This window comes from Pseudoliparis swirei, chromosome 10 (genome assembly GCF_029220125.1).
Source record: "Pseudoliparis swirei isolate HS2019 ecotype Mariana Trench chromosome 10, NWPU_hadal_v1, whole genome shotgun sequence".
Classification (NCBI taxonomy): Eukaryota; Metazoa; Chordata; class Actinopteri; order Perciformes; family Liparidae; genus Pseudoliparis; species Pseudoliparis swirei.
Window position 1 is genome coordinate 4625321 of NC_079397.1, and position 18075 is coordinate 4643395.

The 18075-nt window shown below is 41.1% G+C and overlaps 3 protein-coding genes across 4 annotated transcripts in view; 2 read left to right on the top strand and 1 right to left on the bottom strand.

The window, feature by feature from the left end:
* Positions 1–122: 122 nt before the first annotated feature.
* guca1a (guanylate cyclase activator 1A) lies at positions 123–3782 on the top strand. Its single transcript, XM_056425331.1, has 4 exons — positions 123–418; positions 1545–1694; positions 1779–1872; positions 2938–3782. The coding sequence occupies exons 1-4, from the start codon at positions 221–223 to the stop codon at positions 3060–3062; spliced, it is 567 nt and encodes a 188-aa protein (XP_056281306.1). The 5' UTR covers positions 123–220; the 3' UTR covers positions 3063–3782.
* A 562-nt stretch (positions 3783–4344) lies between these two features.
* Positions 4345–10966, bottom strand: orc5 (origin recognition complex, subunit 5). The gene is made up of 14 exons (XM_056425329.1): positions 10522–10966; positions 9988–10080; positions 9338–9523; positions 9036–9110; positions 8048–8159; positions 7599–7729; positions 7414–7462; positions 6576–6666; positions 6384–6439; positions 6104–6216; positions 5899–5946; positions 5695–5805; positions 4718–4830; positions 4345–4605 (listed from the first exon to the last, which is right to left on the bottom strand). The coding sequence occupies exons 1-14, from the start codon at positions 10633–10635 to the stop codon at positions 4560–4562; spliced, it is 1338 nt and encodes a 445-aa protein (XP_056281304.1). The 5' UTR covers positions 10636–10966; the 3' UTR covers positions 4345–4559.
* A 145-nt stretch (positions 10967–11111) lies between these two features.
* The window catches only part of lhfpl3 (LHFPL tetraspan subfamily member 3), a 33509-nt gene continuing 26545 nt past the window's right edge, over positions 11112–18075 (top strand). Inside the window, exon 1 of one of the 2 annotated variants that reach the window (XR_008833081.1) lies at positions 11112–12484. Coding sequence is in view for 1 of the 2 variants with exons in the window: in XM_056425330.1 (XP_056281305.1) it covers positions 12049–12484 (436 nt within the window). In the remaining variant the exon portion in view is untranslated. The remainder of the gene's footprint in view (positions 12485–18075) is intronic. The other variant, XM_056425330.1, reaches the window with a different exon arrangement.

Consider the following 18075-nt stretch of genomic DNA (forward strand, 5'->3'; position numbering starts at 1 on the left):
AGACGGTGATTAAACCCAAGGTGGACCCAGAGGGGGGGCGCGCCGCCTCATCCCCAAACACCTATAAAGGGCCTCCGCCGGCTGCCACTCTCACCCCGAGACTGTGTGACTGTGAAGAGGGACAACCTTCACAGTAGACCAATCGGGCTGAGCGGTCCGCAACAACAACAACAACAACATCCTCCAGCTATTTCACTTCGGGTGTCAGCGAAATACATACATGGGTAACTCGACAGGAAGCACCGTGGACGACCTGCAGGCGGTGGAGATGCACCTGTGGTACAAGAAGTTCATGACCGAGTGCCCCTCGGGTCAGCTCACCCTGCACGAGTTCAAGCAGTTCTTCGGGCTGCGGGGTTTGGACCCGGAGGCCAACGACTACATAGAGCAGATGTTCCGCACGTTTGACATGAACAAGGTGAGACGCTGAGATTATTATTTTTTTTATTTAATCAGGAGCAGAGAGATACACCTTTTTTTTTTTTTAAAGCTGGCAAGGTGTGATGGTTCTTGTAGGATTTTCTCTTTGAGCCTTGTTTTGTAATTATTTGACCTTGAATAAGAGAAAGTTCATCACGACCAACACATAAGGCTCCGTATGAATGTAAATACCATTTTTGACAGAAGAAGAAGAAAAGTGAAAATGTTTATTTCTCAAATTTGTTTTATTTCCATTCTTATTAATTAATATTGTACATCAGGTTAATCTATACCTTCAAAAGCAGGTGTTTCTTTACAATGTGTTTTACATGTTTAAAAGGGATTCTGTTACCTGGAAACCTAAAACACAAATATGAACCTGAAAAAACACGTGGCCTTAACCCTCCTGTTACCTTTACATTTACTAACATATTTTACCCTCGGGGTCAATTTGACCCCAGCAATTAAAACCTCCAGAAAATTATTAGAATTAATATTGTTTCCCAAGTTTAAGTGTGAGGTACTTTATGTTTGTTTGTTGACTACCTAAATAGCCCTTTAAATATATAAAAAAGTTGATATTTCTTATATGTTTGACACAGTGAAAAACAGCCTGGGGTCAAATTGACCCCAAAGAACACCGACGTTAAACATTGAATGGGGTCAAATTGACCCTAAAGGTAACAGGAGGATTATGATTCCTTTATAATGTTTGCAAATTAATCGACCAATAAAAAACACTCAAGATCTGTTCATTTGGGACTCGGCTCTAAAGTTAAGTTAAGAATCCTAAAACTTTAACGTGCTGCCCAGAACATGAGCACCATTCATGTTCATCACGTGACCTTCCAGCCACAAGAGCTCCAGACAGATTAATGAAATTCTCTGAACATGGCGACGGGGTCAATGCCAGACGTGTCCGTTTCTGAAGCTATATTTAGTCGGCTCACAAAGGGCAGCGGCAATCTCTGGGGGATGTAAACTGAGAGATTATCTGAGAGACGACCGCTTTGAAGCCAATATTGTTGTCCAGACAGCCCCTAGAGATGACCCTCCTTTGGAGGGGTCTTAATAACATCAAGCATGCCAGTTGATTGACGTGTCGTGCGCGCTGGTGTCTGCAGGACGGCTACATCGACTTCATGGAGTACGTGGCGGCCCTTAGCCTGGTGATGCGCGGGAAGATGGAGCACAAGCTGCGCTGGTATTTCAAACTCTACGACGTGGACGGCAACGGCTGCATCGACCGGCACGAGCTCCTCAACATCATAAAGGTGCGTGCGGCGGGCACAGCGGGTCCCCCTGCAGTCTGAAAACAGGCTAATTGATATTTGTTGTTGTTGTTGTTGTTCTCAAAGGCCATCCGTGCAATCAATGGTCAGGAGAATCAGGAAATGTCTGCTGAGGATTTCACGAACCGCGTGTTTGACAGGATTGATATAAACGGAGACGGTGAGTGTGTTCTGGAGATTGATTGAAGAAATCAATCATTGGGGGGGGGGGGGGGTCAAGCACAATGGGCTGTATAAGTTGCTGCTAAACACAATAACAGTCAACTTTTGTCACACGTATATAACATATATAATATATACAGGACTGTCTCAGAAAATTAGAATATTGTGATGAAGTTCTTTATTTTCTGTAATGCAATTTAAAAAAACAAAAATGTCATGCATTCTGGATTCATTACAAATCAACTGAAATATTGCAAGCCTTTTATTCTTTTAATATTGCTGATTATGGCTTACAGCTTAAGAAAACTCTAAAATCCTATCTCATAAAATTTTAATATTTCCTCAGACCAAGTAAAAAAAAAGATTTATAACAGCTGAGTGTTTGTCAAGGCTCAGGAAACCCTTGCAGGTGTTTCGAGTTAATTAGACAATTCAAGTGATTTGTTTAATACCCTACTAGTATACTTTTTCATGATATTCTAATATTTAGAGATAGGATATTTGAGTTTTCTTATGCTGTAAGCCATAATCAGCAATATTAAAAGAATAAAAGGCTTGCAATATTTCAGTTGATTTGTAATGAATCCAGAATGCATGACATTTTTGTTTTTTTAATTGCATTGCAGAAAATAAAGAACTTCATCACAATATTCTAATTTTCTGAGACAGTCCTGTATACATATATATATGTATTATATATTTACTATCTATAAATATATATATTTATTATTGATATTCATTTATTATATTGATATTCTAAATATGAATACATATTCTAAATATAAATAATATATATATATATTTATTAAATAAATATATCTCTAGATGTAACTATATGAATAATTATTTCTTGGTAATAAATATATGTATATATACATATATAATAAATGAATATAATAAATAATATAATATATCAATATACAGTATATCAAAATATGTGTGTATATATATATATATAGATTACAAATACATATATATCTAATAATAAAGGCAATTATATATAAATACAAATATATATAAATAAATATTTATGTCTTTAAATGCAATCTTCCCCCTCCGACAGGCGAGCTTTCCTTGGAGGAGTTTGTGGCCGGTGCGCGCACCGATGATTTCATGGAGGTGATGATAAAAAGTCTGGACCTCACTCACATTGTGGCGATGATCGACAAACGGAGGCACAGCGTTTAGGCTCCGCCCAGTCGCCCCACCTCATCCCCATTCATGACCCCGAGGGTCTCCGTGCACGGTCCTCTGTTGAAGAGGTTCACATAGACTTGAGATTTCTATTCAGATGGAATAATATAATTCCAGTGTGGCTGCAGACACTGACCTGTCCCATGTCTTATCTCTGAAACAGTGGCACACATTGCACCTGAAATGCAGTCAAGCTATGCAAACTGGTCTTGTTTATCGATGCCGAGCTCTTCCCACTTCGGTGCGTGGGACGATCCTTCATCGTTCCACCGCCGATTCCCCCGAGGAACAAAGGAGGGAGATAAGCAGAGCGGCAATTACATGCACTCAATGCTTTCCAAATTATTATTTCTTCAGCGTCTGAGTTCTTCTGCATCAAAATACTGTTCCAGCCTCGGAAGTGTGCTTCATATCTTTATGCAAATTTGATGAAGTCAAAAGACTATAAAAAAAACGTGCTTTAAGCAGTGTGCAAACAAAGTAAAATGTTTTTAACCTTTTTTAAAGTTTGAATAAATAAAGTGTATCTACTGGATATAAAGTGTTGCACAGCCAAGCATTTATAAGCAGTACATGAACAATGAAAAAATGGTTCATATCCCTCTTTGAGTACTTGTACAGAGCCATAAGGACCTTTGAAAGTGTTTAAATATGTACAGTATTTTCCAACAATAAAATGTGTTTTTTACATTATTAAAACTATGTTTTACTTCATTATTATAATTAATCATGTTTATACACCAGCCTCCACTTGTGGCTGTCCAAAGGAGTTAGTTGACGTATACCATAGACTACACTATACTAGTCATATAAATAATAAATAGTGGGGGTTAAAGTGTAAACCTGAAGACGTGTTAAATCTTAGTGGTAACTTTAGCATGATGCAACACGGAATTCTATCAATATTTTTAGTATTTCCTCTAATATTTGCATTTTCTTTTTTTATAAATCTTCTTAAAAGCGTGTTCATTGTCTCCATTACAGAATCAGTGCCCTCTGACGTCAGTATTCAACCTCAGACAGCAAAGTAAACGATGGTGACATCACGGAGACTTTGAGCCAGGACGATGACTCACCAGCACTGTGCCACTCAGGTTAAAAATGCTAAACCTGCATCATATCCATCTCTTTTTCTCCCATTACTTATTAGCAGGATGAACTATTTTATAAACTGGTTTATACATTGTGTTAGAAAAGAGAAAGACGATGGATGTTTCCTTTAAATACACAACAAACGTAACAGAAGCTTTTAACAAAAACAAAAAAGTCAAACATATAATGTGAAATTGCCAATATGGCATTTATTTGATACAAAAGCAAATATCTAATATCTGTCATAAGAGGAGACAAAAGAAACTCTTTCAGCAACCACAAGGGGGCAGCGACATAATTGGATTACAGAAATAATCCAACAGCGGTCTGAATTTGTGTATAAATCCTCCTTTGTGTTGCTGCTCACCGTGTGCCTTCTCTCCTTTATTCTCAGCAGTTTTACAGGAAGTCATAAAGATAATTGACGATCTCAAAATTCACCGTCCTGGAAGATAAATCACACAAAACACATTGTTTTGAAGAAAAACGTGTAAAAAACCCTTAATGTGCTTGAATAATTCTGCTTTCTGTGTATTAACGTGCACACACACACACACCTGGAGATGGCACAGATGAAGTCCATGGAAACGGCACATTTGTACTTGGGGGCGTCGAGCTGGTCGTCATGGCTGATCTGAGTCAACAGCTGTAAGGTCACCAGAGAGGAGATCTAGATGGAGACCGGAGGGGGACATCAAACGACTCTCTGCTCCACTTCTCTCAAAGACAGCGTCTCTTCTCTTTGATTCAGAGACACTTAAACGATCGAGATACGGGTCGAGCCCTATTTCCTAAAAAAAAACATGTCGTGCCCCTGGGCCGTAAATAGATCGTCATTTTGGCCCCGGATCCAGAAGCTCATGACCATCTGGGTCATCTGAGACACTGTGGTCATTAGGCTAGATTGAACATGAAATAATGTGTTATTTGCACCTAGAGGTGAAAAAAAACTAATTTAAAATCCTCTGATTATATTCAATGACGTTCTATATTCTGCAGGAGCCACTTTTTAGACCCACGAGACTTAAAGGCACTGCAGCACTAAATGAAGGGGCACAATTAAACCACTGCAGAGCTCAGTTTAACGAGAAGCACACAGACAGTTAAGGAGGTTAATTCAACTACTCTGGTCCCGGATGGGTTCTTTTAGTGTTCTGCCGATCGTTACCCGTCTGTCCTCGTTAAACCGTCATAAACACACAAGTGTACAAAATGTCTGCAGTCTTGAATCTCGGCTTTTCCAAGAGAATGTTTTGCGAAAGTTGAATGCAACTGAACAAAGTGAGACTCCTGATGAAAAGCCGGAGGTCCATCCTGAGGGGCTCGTGAAAGTCTGGACCGGATCTAATGACAATCTATCCAACGAGTAGGATTCCTCTTTTGGGAACAATTGATTTTAATGCCATAGCCAACCCTTCCAAAAATGGTTGACATATTTCAGCCTAGAAGTGGAGGACCGACCGATTCTCCCTAAATAGCGATGGCATCAAAAAAATCTGAATGTTCAGTGAAATGAGGTCAAGCATTAGCTGACCTGGGAGAAGATGCTGGCGGTGGGGGCGACCCTGCTGTCCACCACGCTGTAGAAAATGGCGAGCAGGCGGTCCAGAGGGAACGGCTTCGGGCCCAGGAGATGGTTACTCGTCTAGGAATCACGTCGACAGGATATATATTGACATTGCATCAAAAAGGTTGAATTTGAAACGGTGAAACCGGCGTTTACGTTAACATGGATCACCTTCTCATTTTTCTTCAGGAAGTTTGTTTTTCTTATTTTACCGTGGTGCTGTCGGGAGGAAACGGAGCAGAAATAAATCTCATTTGTATGCATCACAAAATACCAATTTGCCTGAAAAGGCTTCACAATCTGTAAACAGCATTCTCTTGAAACAAAACTACAGAAGCGTGGTGCATCATCCCACATCGGATAAATATTCCCGCACCTTTACAAAGAAGCGCTTATCGGTGCGAGCCGGGTTGTAGGACGCCAGGTAGGCGGCAATCAACAGGAACTTGGAGTAATAAGGCAGTTCGACATGAGTGTGAGCAGATAAACCTGAGGGGGGATGAATGCAATGAGAAAAACTAAAAATACTTTTCCAATGTACATCAAAAGCTCAGTGCAACCCAGGATGTTTAAAAATCCCAAAAAAATAATTGCAATTTCTGCTCTGCAATCATGCAACGTCATCAAGTGCAACGGCGCTCAGTGTGTGTTGGTACCTCTCACGGCTCCACTCTCCTTCTCCTCCATTTGCTGCATCTGCTCCCACTGAAGACTGAATGAAAAAAAGGAAGGAGAAAAGACGCGCCGATGAAAGAGGAAGCGCAGCGTCAGCAATCACGGCGAGGCAGAGATACCGAAAAGACGAGCGGCGACGTCAGCGGTGACGCGGTGCGGCGGGGAACACAGACCTGGAGACTTCTCGCAGGTAAACGGTCTGCATGGCTTTCTTCAGGTGAGGCTCCACGTTTCTCCACAGCTTGTGTGTGTCGGTCTCTTTCACTGAAGACGCACACACACAAAAACAAGTGCGGCGTTGTTGTGAAAAGGCCACGTTCATAGCTTAGAAAAAAAGCGATGTAATCGGGAAGGAGGAAGAAAAATGTATTGAATAATAAAAGTGTGGAGAAGATGCAGATATTTCTGTCACACGAGAGCCAGAGGGGGAACGAAAGGGAGTCACATGACATCATCAATAATATTGGTTATTGTTGTTATTGTGCTATGTATAAATGTGTGTGTGGCAAGCAGGAGAGCAACTTTGATGACACAGAACATTTTGTTTGACTGAGCATCAACAAATATGGATTGAAGCAGAATATTTCATGTTGTCAATTGTGGAAATAATGACCTCCATTTTCTTTTTAAATTGTTTATCTGCAACCGTGCAGAAATACCGGCATGCAAAAGAAAAAGAGCTGTGCAGCTTTTGAATGTTGATTTAATATTTAGAAAGTGAACATTTATGAATGAAGCTTCAGACTATTGGGTACACAGTGAGGACGGAGATGCCACTCAGTAACATAAGACCCAGCGCTTGTCGCTATGTATGTGTAAAGAGGTAAATGTTGCACCCCCCCCGCCCCCCACACACACACACACTCCTCCAATTGGCCAATCAATTAATGCAGCCTTAAGGTGAACATCAACGTGATAGAAAGATCCCTTGAAATTAACACAAACAAAAGGGTCCAATAAGGTATCGTAAATATTGATCGGCGGTCAGATGAAGGAGTAAAACCTCTTTACCTTTGCCTTCCACTACCGGCTCGCAGAACTTTGAAAAGTTGAGGGCGGCCTAGTTGAAAAGAGAAAAAAATAAAGAAATCAGTGACGCAAGACTCAAAGAAAATCAGAACAATTAAACATCTCCTCTGATTTATGAGTGTGTGTGAGTGTGTGTGTGTGTGTGTTTGTGTGCGTGCGTGTCTGACCAGGTGGCGCAGCTCTCTGAGGTCCCGACAGACAGAGTAAAAGACTCCCAGCAGGATGTTGATGTAGGACGAGTAGAACTCAGCCGAATATGAAGGATGTCGGTCGTGGGACAAAATCTGCTGCAGCTCACCTTCAAAGACGAAAGCGGACACACACACACACACACACACACACACACAAAATACATCTTCTCACATATCAAGTACAATCTCCCTCCCTAAAGTGCTGCATTTATACAGTGGTGTTTTTATGATGTGATATTCCTCCACGGTCTCCGCCTCGAGTGTGAGAACAAACTCGCAGGTACAGATCTCACATCTCACGCTGCACCCGCCAAGCGTGTTTGTCATCATTATGCAGCGTGGTGGGAGGGCATTCATGACACTGGGTGATGGAGTGTTTATGAGTGTGTGTGTGTGTGTGTGTGTGTGTGTGTGTAGGGTTATACCTTTACTGTAGTCTGGGAAATGGAGCAGAAGGGGCTCGAAGCAGCCGGTGTTTGGTCTGAACTTGTCCCAGACGATTTCACTGAGCAGGATGACGGTGACGTTGTCTTCAACCTGAAAACGACACACAAGTACACAACATAAGTACATCAACACAAGGACACAACATAAGGACATCGACACAACTACATCGACATGTGCACATCAATATAAAAGATCGGTTTTGTACGAGTGGATTCAGTGGGAGTCGGTTTCCATGGCGACAGACACTGCTCCCAGTTCAATCAATGTTTTTTTAAATATATTTATATATAACATTCCGTGTATTTTGTTTTGTGCTCAACGGAAAACTGGAAAACACTCGATGTTGTTTCAGCATTTTAAAATGTTGGTATTTTACGATTTTTTCTCCAGTTTTTTAAATATTATTTAATTAAACTTTTATCTTATTATAGCAAATATTATAGCAAAGATCTAAAAAGGTTTAGGCTCAAGCCAGTGCTGTAAATACTTTTCTATCTATTCAAAAGAAATGGGGAAATTGCAAGATCACAGAAGCGGGTGCACATTATAGCATTAATAAAATATTAAAATATAAAAAAGCTTTTTTAGGGCAAATTCTTCAAAATAAATGACCGTAAATAAATAATAAAAGAAAAGAATCAGTCATGTTAATCTATTTGCACAAAGGTCATTTTGATAATAATAATAACAATGATATTACTATAAATGATAATAATAATGGAATTACATATTAGAGACACAGCCAGGCTCCCTCATCCTCTCATCCTACACATACGTGTAAATCTGCATCCTCATCATCACTTCAGATCCCTGCGTGGCATCACTGTGTGACATTTCATCTCGACACACAATCCAGGGTCCGACTTCCTTTAACAGGGATAAAAAACCCAAATAACCCTCAGATGTCTTCGTCCTCTTGGGCGACTCGACGGACGACCCGCGGAGCGCTCGCTGGACTTTTCTCACCAGTTCCTGAAGACGCAGGAGAGCGGGTAGGAGGTTGGCGTCGGCGTCTCTCAGGAGCTCGGCTTTTTCCATCACCTGAAAAACAAACGCGTGCACATCCGAGCTTATTTAAAACATTCACATTCAATAAACTCGAGGCCGTGAATGTCGGATTTATCGCGGCACATTTCAGTTTCACACGAAGAATTACACTAATTCTCACATGATGCCACTACGAATCATATTATAATGCAAACGTTGTGACACGCTCATAGAATACATTATTTTAATGAGTTTTTTGTGTTTTATTGCACGGCGCTCACAATGTATCGCGTCTGCTCGGCAGGACGCTGGGAGCACTGGTTTCTGTAGACGCGAACGAAGTCAGAGAGGGAGGGGCTGCGGGGGAGCAGCGAGGCGGCGTCGGCGCCGAAGAAGGACAGCAGGACTTGTTCAAACAGCAACGCGACAGAAACACATTCGACACAGCTGACCGGGGCGTGAGGCAGCTGCGGAGAGGAAGAGGAGAGGAGGATGAGGAGGATGAGGAGGAAGAGATCATCAGTTTCATATCTGTGGAGTTCAATACACACATTCACATCGTGTTGGACTCTCTCCTTTGATTTGGTTGTGCAACCTGCCATCGATGTAATTTAGTGTTTTATGAGAGCAGCAATTTGTAACCTGTCGAAAAACTAATTCACTGGTAATAAATCATTTTAGCTATTTTTACCACACACACACACACACACACACACACACATAAAATTCCAGCTTCTCAAATGAAAATAATTCCATCTTTTTTTGTCATATTAAGGAAACAAAACTGAATATCTCAAGTTATGTGTGAAAAGAAGCAGATTTGAAGACCTCCCTTTTGCGTCTGAGAGGACGTTAGGAGCTATTATTTTTAACATGTTCAAGACTGAAGAAGAAAAGAATCTGCAAATTAGTTGATATTTGTCTCTCTCACCTCGAGTTCCTTCAGCAAAACATGCATCACATGACTCTTCCCGGAAGACCGATGACCGTAGATGAAGATTGAGGGGTAGCTGTACTGGTGTGGCTGAAAGCACGAGATCCAGCACAGTTGTACTCAATATAACATCGCAGTTCATTCTCATACAAAGAATATAAAACGTTTATCTAAATGTGTATTTGTCAACAAAGAGCCTATTATAATAAATGGACAAGTGTGTCTGACTGAAAGTACACAAGTTATTGTTCTGTATTGTTGATTTAGAAGACTGAACATAAGGAAACATAATGTCAGTAAACTGAAATACATGTCTGGAATATTGTTTTGCAATATAAAAAGGTGCTTTATTTCTATTATAATTGTTAAAGTGACAATTACTGGTCCCCAGATGTCGTCAACAAAACTGCTCATCAAATGCAAAGAGTGCCCCACAGGAAAGTAGCAGCAATATGCTGTGCTCGTACTTTCTTTAAACCTAAATAGACAGCACTTCATTATATCTGTGTAGACTAACATGACGTCACAAACCTGGCCCATGAGCGACAGCAGCGTGCCGGCCTGCACCTCCCTGCAGGGCAGCTGATCTGAGACCCGCTGCAGCCTCTCCTCCTCGTGTCCTGGATGCTGGACCAGCGACGACATCCCGATCCCCGTTCAGCCAGCCTCAGCACCGCGGAAGTTGTTACGCTGTCAACGGTTTTCGGTATAACACGCAAAAACAACGAATATCGTCGGAAGCTACTCGCTGTAAACACGACAGGATTCTTTGGACATACATATGGATAATAATTAAGTGTGTATTAAACCTAAAACGAGGTGAAAAGCCAAGTTTTCAAAAGCTAAAAACGCGAATAAACGGCCGAGGACACTCACGGGAGTTTGGCGCGCGCCTTCAGATTACGTCAAATGACGGCATCCGTTTACCGGCCAATCACAAGTAACACAAAGGATCATGGGTAATGTAGTTTGTCGCTCTAATTAAAGGGACATAAGACACTTATACTTAAAAAAGAATACTTATCTATATATATAGAGCAATATTATATATATTTAACTTTATATTATATATATGTGTATTATATTGTCTTATAAATGCTTAGAGATATCGAAAGAATAATCAGAAGAGATGCTGAAATCGAAAACATTATAAATAAGCATATGAATAACTCGCTTTTGACTATTTAAAAAGGGAAATTTATGAATACAGGTCTCACTTGAGAACATATGTGTATTGCATTAAGTGCTACATACAGACATTGAATGTTAGTTATTTTCTTCTTCTCTTTTCTTCATCTTATTCCTATTATCATACATTTTGTTGTGTGCATTTGTCAATACTCCTCAATCGTGAAAGAAATATGATGCATCATAGTGGCATTGCAGGAGCTTTACATTTCTACACTTTATTTCACCCTTGTGTCTGTTTAAGATTTCCCACGTGCTCTATCGGAATAATGCGTCAGAACCGGATTAAGGGATGTGGGCTGGCCCTGTGCTGTCCGAGGCTATCCTCCGACTCTAATTCACTCGGAGCTCAGCTGCTGTTGTTGCTCTGTCGGTGTCGAGCACAGACGGACAATTACAGCGAGATCTCACTCAGTGAATCACAGAGCTGAGTCGGTTTCGTCGGGAATAACAGTCTCTGGTGTCGGCGGCGAAATATTTAAATTCATATGAGGACAAATGTAAAGAAAAAAAGAAATCCACTGGCTTCTGAATGGAGGATGGATTTCTAAAATCTCTTCTTCTTCTTTTTTGCCGGAGCGTTTCGCTCGTTTCGTTTTTGCGAGAGTGATGAATGAAAAATCTGCAGAAAAACCAAACCCGACCTCGCCATGGATACGAGATGATGCTGAGGGATCAACTGTGACTGAATAAAGTCTAACAGAAAAAAAGAAAAAAAGAAAACCGCGACAACTTCTGCAGAACATTGTTTTTTGGGGGGTACCTTTTGCGGGATCAGATACGGCTGATGTTAATTTGCTGAGCGCAGGTTCATTGATCCCGAGGACCGAGCGGAGCACCCCCACCCTCCCCTACCCCCCAGACTGGAGGATGATCCCCGGGGCCCCCGGCACCACCACCACCATGCTCCCCGCCTCCGAGGCTGCCAAAATCTACCAGACCAACTACGTGCGCAACTCGCGCGCCATCGGCGTCCTGTGGGCCATCTTCACCATCCTCTTCGCCATCGTCAACGTGGTGTGCTTCATCCAGCCGTACTGGATCGGAGACGGCATGGACACCCCGCAGGCGGGCTACTTCGGTCTGTTCCACTACTGCATCGGGAACGGGCTGTCCCGGGACTTGACCTGCCAGGGAAGCTTCACCGAGTTCAGCACCATCCCCTCCGGTGCGTTCAAGGCCGCCTCCTTCTTCATCGGCATGTCCATGGTGCTGGTCATCAGCTGCATCGGCTGCTTCGCGCTCTTCTTCTTCTGCAGGACCGGCACCGTGTACAAGATCTGCGGCTGGATGCAGCTGGCTGCAGGTAGGAGACTGTGCTATGAATACAGGTGGTGTGGTCTCATTGCACACTCCGGTGAGAGTTCAGTCCACTAGAAATGCTCGTCCAAAAGCAGAAGGTTTGCATCTGGTATAAAAACAGCTCAACATTCACACAGTATGCTCATCCACATCCAGAAGTTCTCCTGTCCCCCCCCCCCCCCCCCCCCCATTCACACCTATACTCCAGTAGCTCTGTAAACATTACTTTCAGCTCAAATTAGTAAATTTACTGGACAATGTTCATATTTTAACCTCATAAGACTGTAAACCATGAATAAATAAAAGACCAGGGTCAATATGCACATAGCTTTAAAAATGTTTTAAATAGGTTACTTGTTTTCCTGCTTTTTCAGGTTGAGGACTCCAATAGTTTGGCCCCACAGTCCTATTTAAGTCGATTTTGTCGATTTATGATTAATAAAGCCCCAATAAAGCATGATGTAACTGTGTAGGTGGAGTGCGGTCTTGGGGGGGACGTAAAAATCTCAGATTGAAATGGAGAAATGACTGTGTGGTGAGTTAAATAATGAAAAGATACAACATTTTGTTGAGGATATAGGTCAAAAGTGAACTTTAATGTTAAATACATGCATGTGTAATTCCCTTACATCACTATGTACAAAGATGTATTTTCAGCATGTTTTTTTATCCCAAAGCGTGAATATTCAGAGATGATTAAATCCCTTAAATACAACGTATTACAGAGTATAGCCAGAATTTGGTCACATAAAAGCTTAATAAACTCTAGAAACAGGTATAAATCCTCAGTTTTTTTATAAGGTTTACATCATGCAACTGGATGCATAAATCAGAAAAAAGCGAATTACTTTTTTTCTCTTAATGAGAATATAAAGGGTATCTCTAACGTCTTCAAACCCACCATGCTCATTATATGAGAAAATAAAACACAGTGAAGAGAAAATGAGAGAAATTTAAATCAAAGGAGCAGGACTTATAAACTAAACTTCTTTCTACCTTTAATTGCTTTTAGTCAAATTTCCAGCATCCTGTCTGAAGCAGACCGAGAAGATCTTGATTTCCTTCCAAAATTATATTTTTAAATATCTGGTGCAGCTCCGCTTTATATCTCCGCCAACTGTTTCATCACTCACGGGAAAATCAACGAGTAAATATTAACAGAGCAACAAGGGTTTAGTTTCGGATTTTGGAAATATTGAATTTCACGAGAAACACACAGAGAACATTTGGATGAGAAACTGAATAAATACACTTTTTTAGTTTTTCATCTAATTTTTGGCTCGTCTACCAAGATTTCATATTCAAATCACAATAAGAACATTTAATATACTTAATACACCACACACCAGCACACACTGTCAGTTAATAATCATCACATGCACATACATCTGCACATATATACACACTTCTCACATGCACACTCACTTGTATGCACACTCTTCAATTTGACCATTTCCTCATGTTCAAATACACATTTATTATCCTTCTTATTGTGCACATGCAGGCGTTTGATGATGTGTGCATGTAACACCAATTAACACCTTTTAATAACCTATAAGTACTCCACCAATTTAAACTTTGGGTTACACTCTTAAGACATTGTAAAAAATGGATGCAAAATTGAGATATTGCCTATAATATCCCACTCAATCTACTTGTCGAAAACCTGGAGCCATCATTACCCACAATGCAACACCACCACCGACAGCTCTTTTTGAGATTTGTGTGTGTGTTGCTCGAATAGCAGCTAGAATGTAGTTTTGAGCTGTGGAGGTAAAACATTTTGAAACTATTTTGATATTCATGTTTTTTCCGACGATATCTGGATTAAAAAATACAAAATAAAAGATTAGCACTTCAGTGGCACTTACTTATGGTTCTTTTGTAGTTTCAAGAAATGTTACTTTCTTGATTCTTGTTGTTCTGAGTTCATACTCTTGGTTGAATGCACTTGTAAGTCGCTTTGGATAAAAGCGTCTGCTAAATGACATGTGATGTAATGTGCCTGAACTTGCACATCTGCTGCTGTTGTCAAAATGTTAGAAAAGATCATTTAGGGACCTCTCAAAAAATACAGTACAACACAGAAGGCCTGGTAAAGCATGAGCTCTCACCTGAAAGACCATTACTATTCCTAATTGTGTTTATCCATCATGAATAACTCAGTTAAACTCTCCAGTCTAGGGACTGAGAGGCTGTATCCCGATACGTTAAAGCTCTGGGTATGATGTCGTGTCATCTGCAGACATTCTCACATTGGAATTAGCGAAATCTCCGGGAAGATCATTTGTATGTGAGTGATAATCATATATAGGGTTTGAGGTTGAAAGGGATTGAAAGCTGTGAGTCAACCCCCCCCCCCCCCCCCCCCCGAGATTGGATGTTATTCCTATAATGAGTGCCATCACACCAATTTACACCAAAGAAACATATAATGACTTTCTGGAGCATCATTTGAGGTTCATAATTCTCCTATAAATCTAATTTGCGCATAAAGCTAATATCCTGCGCATCTTCACGGATGCCTGCTTGTAAAACACAGCTTGTTCTCAAATGGGAATTAAATGTCGCAGCCCATAATAATCACATTCATAAAGAAGCGCCAATATGCATATGTGATTCAGGGTGAACATGTGTCCCAAAAGTCCAGTTTAAGCAATAAATAAATCACTCGCTGCACATTGATGAGAATTAGAGGTTAGGAGCGCCATCGGCCAGCTGTGAGTCTATTTCATAGCAAATAAAACCCCTATATATATAAAATATGTGGCTCTAGCAGCTGTGAGTTGGGTGGCGTTGGAGCCGCAGCCCTATGGAGCTCCATCAGAGTCCTGAGACGTACGAGTTTGAGTCTTAGCAGGTTTGTTTTTTCCGCAGATCAAAGCTGCGTCTTATTCCACGAGTCGGAGGAGCAGATGTGACCATTTGCAGACATTCAGGGGAAGAACTAAATCAGAGGTTCATCTCTGTTTTTTCTCTCTTCATGAATGTGGTTAGCAGTGGTGGAGAGGGCATTTGCTCAAGTGCTGCACTGAAGTACTCTTCAGAGGGAAATATTGAACTCTTTACTCCACAGCAGCTGCAGTTAGTCGTTACACATGAGGACGGCTGCAACTAATGATTATTTGTATTGTTATGGACCATCTATTGATTATTTTCCTGATTAAACGATAAATCGTTTCATTCATGCGATGCCTTCAAATTATTTTTTAAAAGTCCAACAGCCCAAAGATGACAAAACACAAACATATTTGGCTAAATATTGGTCTTAATAATAGATTTCTATGAGCCACAACGGGCCTTTTCGTGAAAAAAAACTCATACATCTGGTCTGTTTCTAAGTAAAAATCATCTTTTTTTTATCCTCTCTGTGCTTTTTCTTTCGCACTAATTTAGTATCGCTCTGCCGGCCTCGTCTCACCTCTCATTCTCTCAGAGGCCGCTGTGTAATCGAGCATTTAAAGGTCTTTTGGGCCCCTTAAATAGCCAATTTCAAGGTGCTTTTTCTCTCTAAGCAGTCTAAAATCCCGACGTGATTGCGGGAGAAAAAAAAATCACCCCGTGTCAGACGTCATTACAGGCCATCGAAGGCAGCACAGCTCAGAGGCAGCCCTCTTCTCCAACGATGGGATGTCCTGAATATTTGATGAGTTTGAGAAATATAGCGAAGAATAATGATGTCGCCATTTCAAAAACACATTGTCTGGTTTTAAAACTCTGTGTTATATAGTTTGCACAACTCTTTTACATAATTTTGAACAGTCGCTCGCTGGCTTCCACAGAGCAGAGACAACTTGTTACGTCTCTCTCTTCTCTTTCTCGACATAACTTAATTAAATGAAATGAAATTCTGTTTATTTTATACAGCCCAATATCACAAATTACAGATTTAGAGTTAGTAGTGTGCATAAGAAGAGAGAGAAGAGGAGATAGGAGCTCAGTGTATCCTAAACATGTCTGCTGGGGGATGTTTTAGGATACATTGAGCGCCTATAGCCTGGAGCAGCATCTCATGGGGCTGGACCAGGTGAACCTGATTCAGCCCTCACTATAAGCACTATTGAAGAGGAAAGTATTAAGTTTATTCTTAAATGAGGTGACTGTGTCTGCCTCCTTAAAGGATAAGCGGAGATACAGTCAGATTGTAATACACGCCGGTGGTAATGACGCCCGAGCCCGCCGCTCGGAACTCACTAAAATTAATGTGGAATCGGTGTGTGCTTATGCCAAGACGTTGTCGGACACCGTAATTTTCTCTGGCCCTCTCCCAAATTTGCAGACAGACGAATTGTATAGCCGAATGTCGTCTTTCAACCGCTGGCTGTCGAGGTGGTGCCCAGCGAATAATGTGGGCTACGTAGACAACTGGAAGACTTTCTGGGAAAACCTGATCTGATGAGGAGAGACGGCATTCATCCCACGTTGGACGGAGCGCCACATTTCTGCGAATATGACCAAGTTGATCACCGGACTTAATCTATGACAACCCAGGGTTCAGATCAGGAACCGGGAGCAGAGTTGTAGTTTAACACCCTTCTCTGCTCTTCCATTCGAGCAGTTACCCACCCTTGACTTTAGAGTAGAGACTGTGTCTGTCCCACGGCCACTTCAATTAAATAAATCAAAAGTAAGCAGAAGAGGAGTCGTACACAATAACCTTATACAAGTTAACACAATTATTTCAGCAGTGCAACAAAATAGGTCTATTAAATGTGGTCTCCTAAATATTCGATCTCTGTCATCTAAAGCTGTGTTACTGAATGATTTAATATCAGATAATCACATTGATTTATGTTGCTTAACTGAAACCTGGCTGAGCCATGAAGAATATGTCTGCCTGAATGAATCGACTCCTCCAAGTCATATTAATACTCACATTCCTCGAGGCACCGGTCGAGGAGGTGGAGTAGCAGCCATCTTTGAATCGAGCCTATTAATTAATCCTCAACCAAAATTACACTACACCTCATTTGAAAGCCTTGTTCTTAGTCTTTCACATCCAACCTGGAAAACACTACAGCCAATTCGATTTGTGATTCTGTACCGCCACCAGGTCCATATTCAGAGTTTATATCTGAATTCTCAGAATTTATATCAAGTTTGGTTCTTAAAACCGATAAAGTTATTATTGTTGGAGATTTTAATATCCATGTGGATGTTGATAATGATTGCCTTAGTGCTGCATTCATCTCCTTGTTGGACTCGATTGGCTTCTGTCAGAGAGTACAGAAACCCACTCACAGCTTTGGCCACACGCTTGATCTTATTCTTACTTATGGCGTTGACATTGAGCATTTGAACGTCTTCCCACAGAATCCTCTTCTGTCAGACCACAACCTCATAACTTTTGAATTTATACTACCGGAGTGTACTCCGTTAGTCAACAGTTTCTACACTAGATGTCTAACTGATAGTGCTGTAGCTAAATTTAAAGAAGCGATTCCTTCTGTATTTGATTCGATACCACGTCTCAATATAACAGAGGACTCCTGGTCTAACTTTAGTCCGTCCCAGATTGATCATCTTGTTGACAGTGCCATAGGCTCTCTGAGAATGACACTGGACTCGATAGCCCCTCTGAAGAAGAAGACAGTG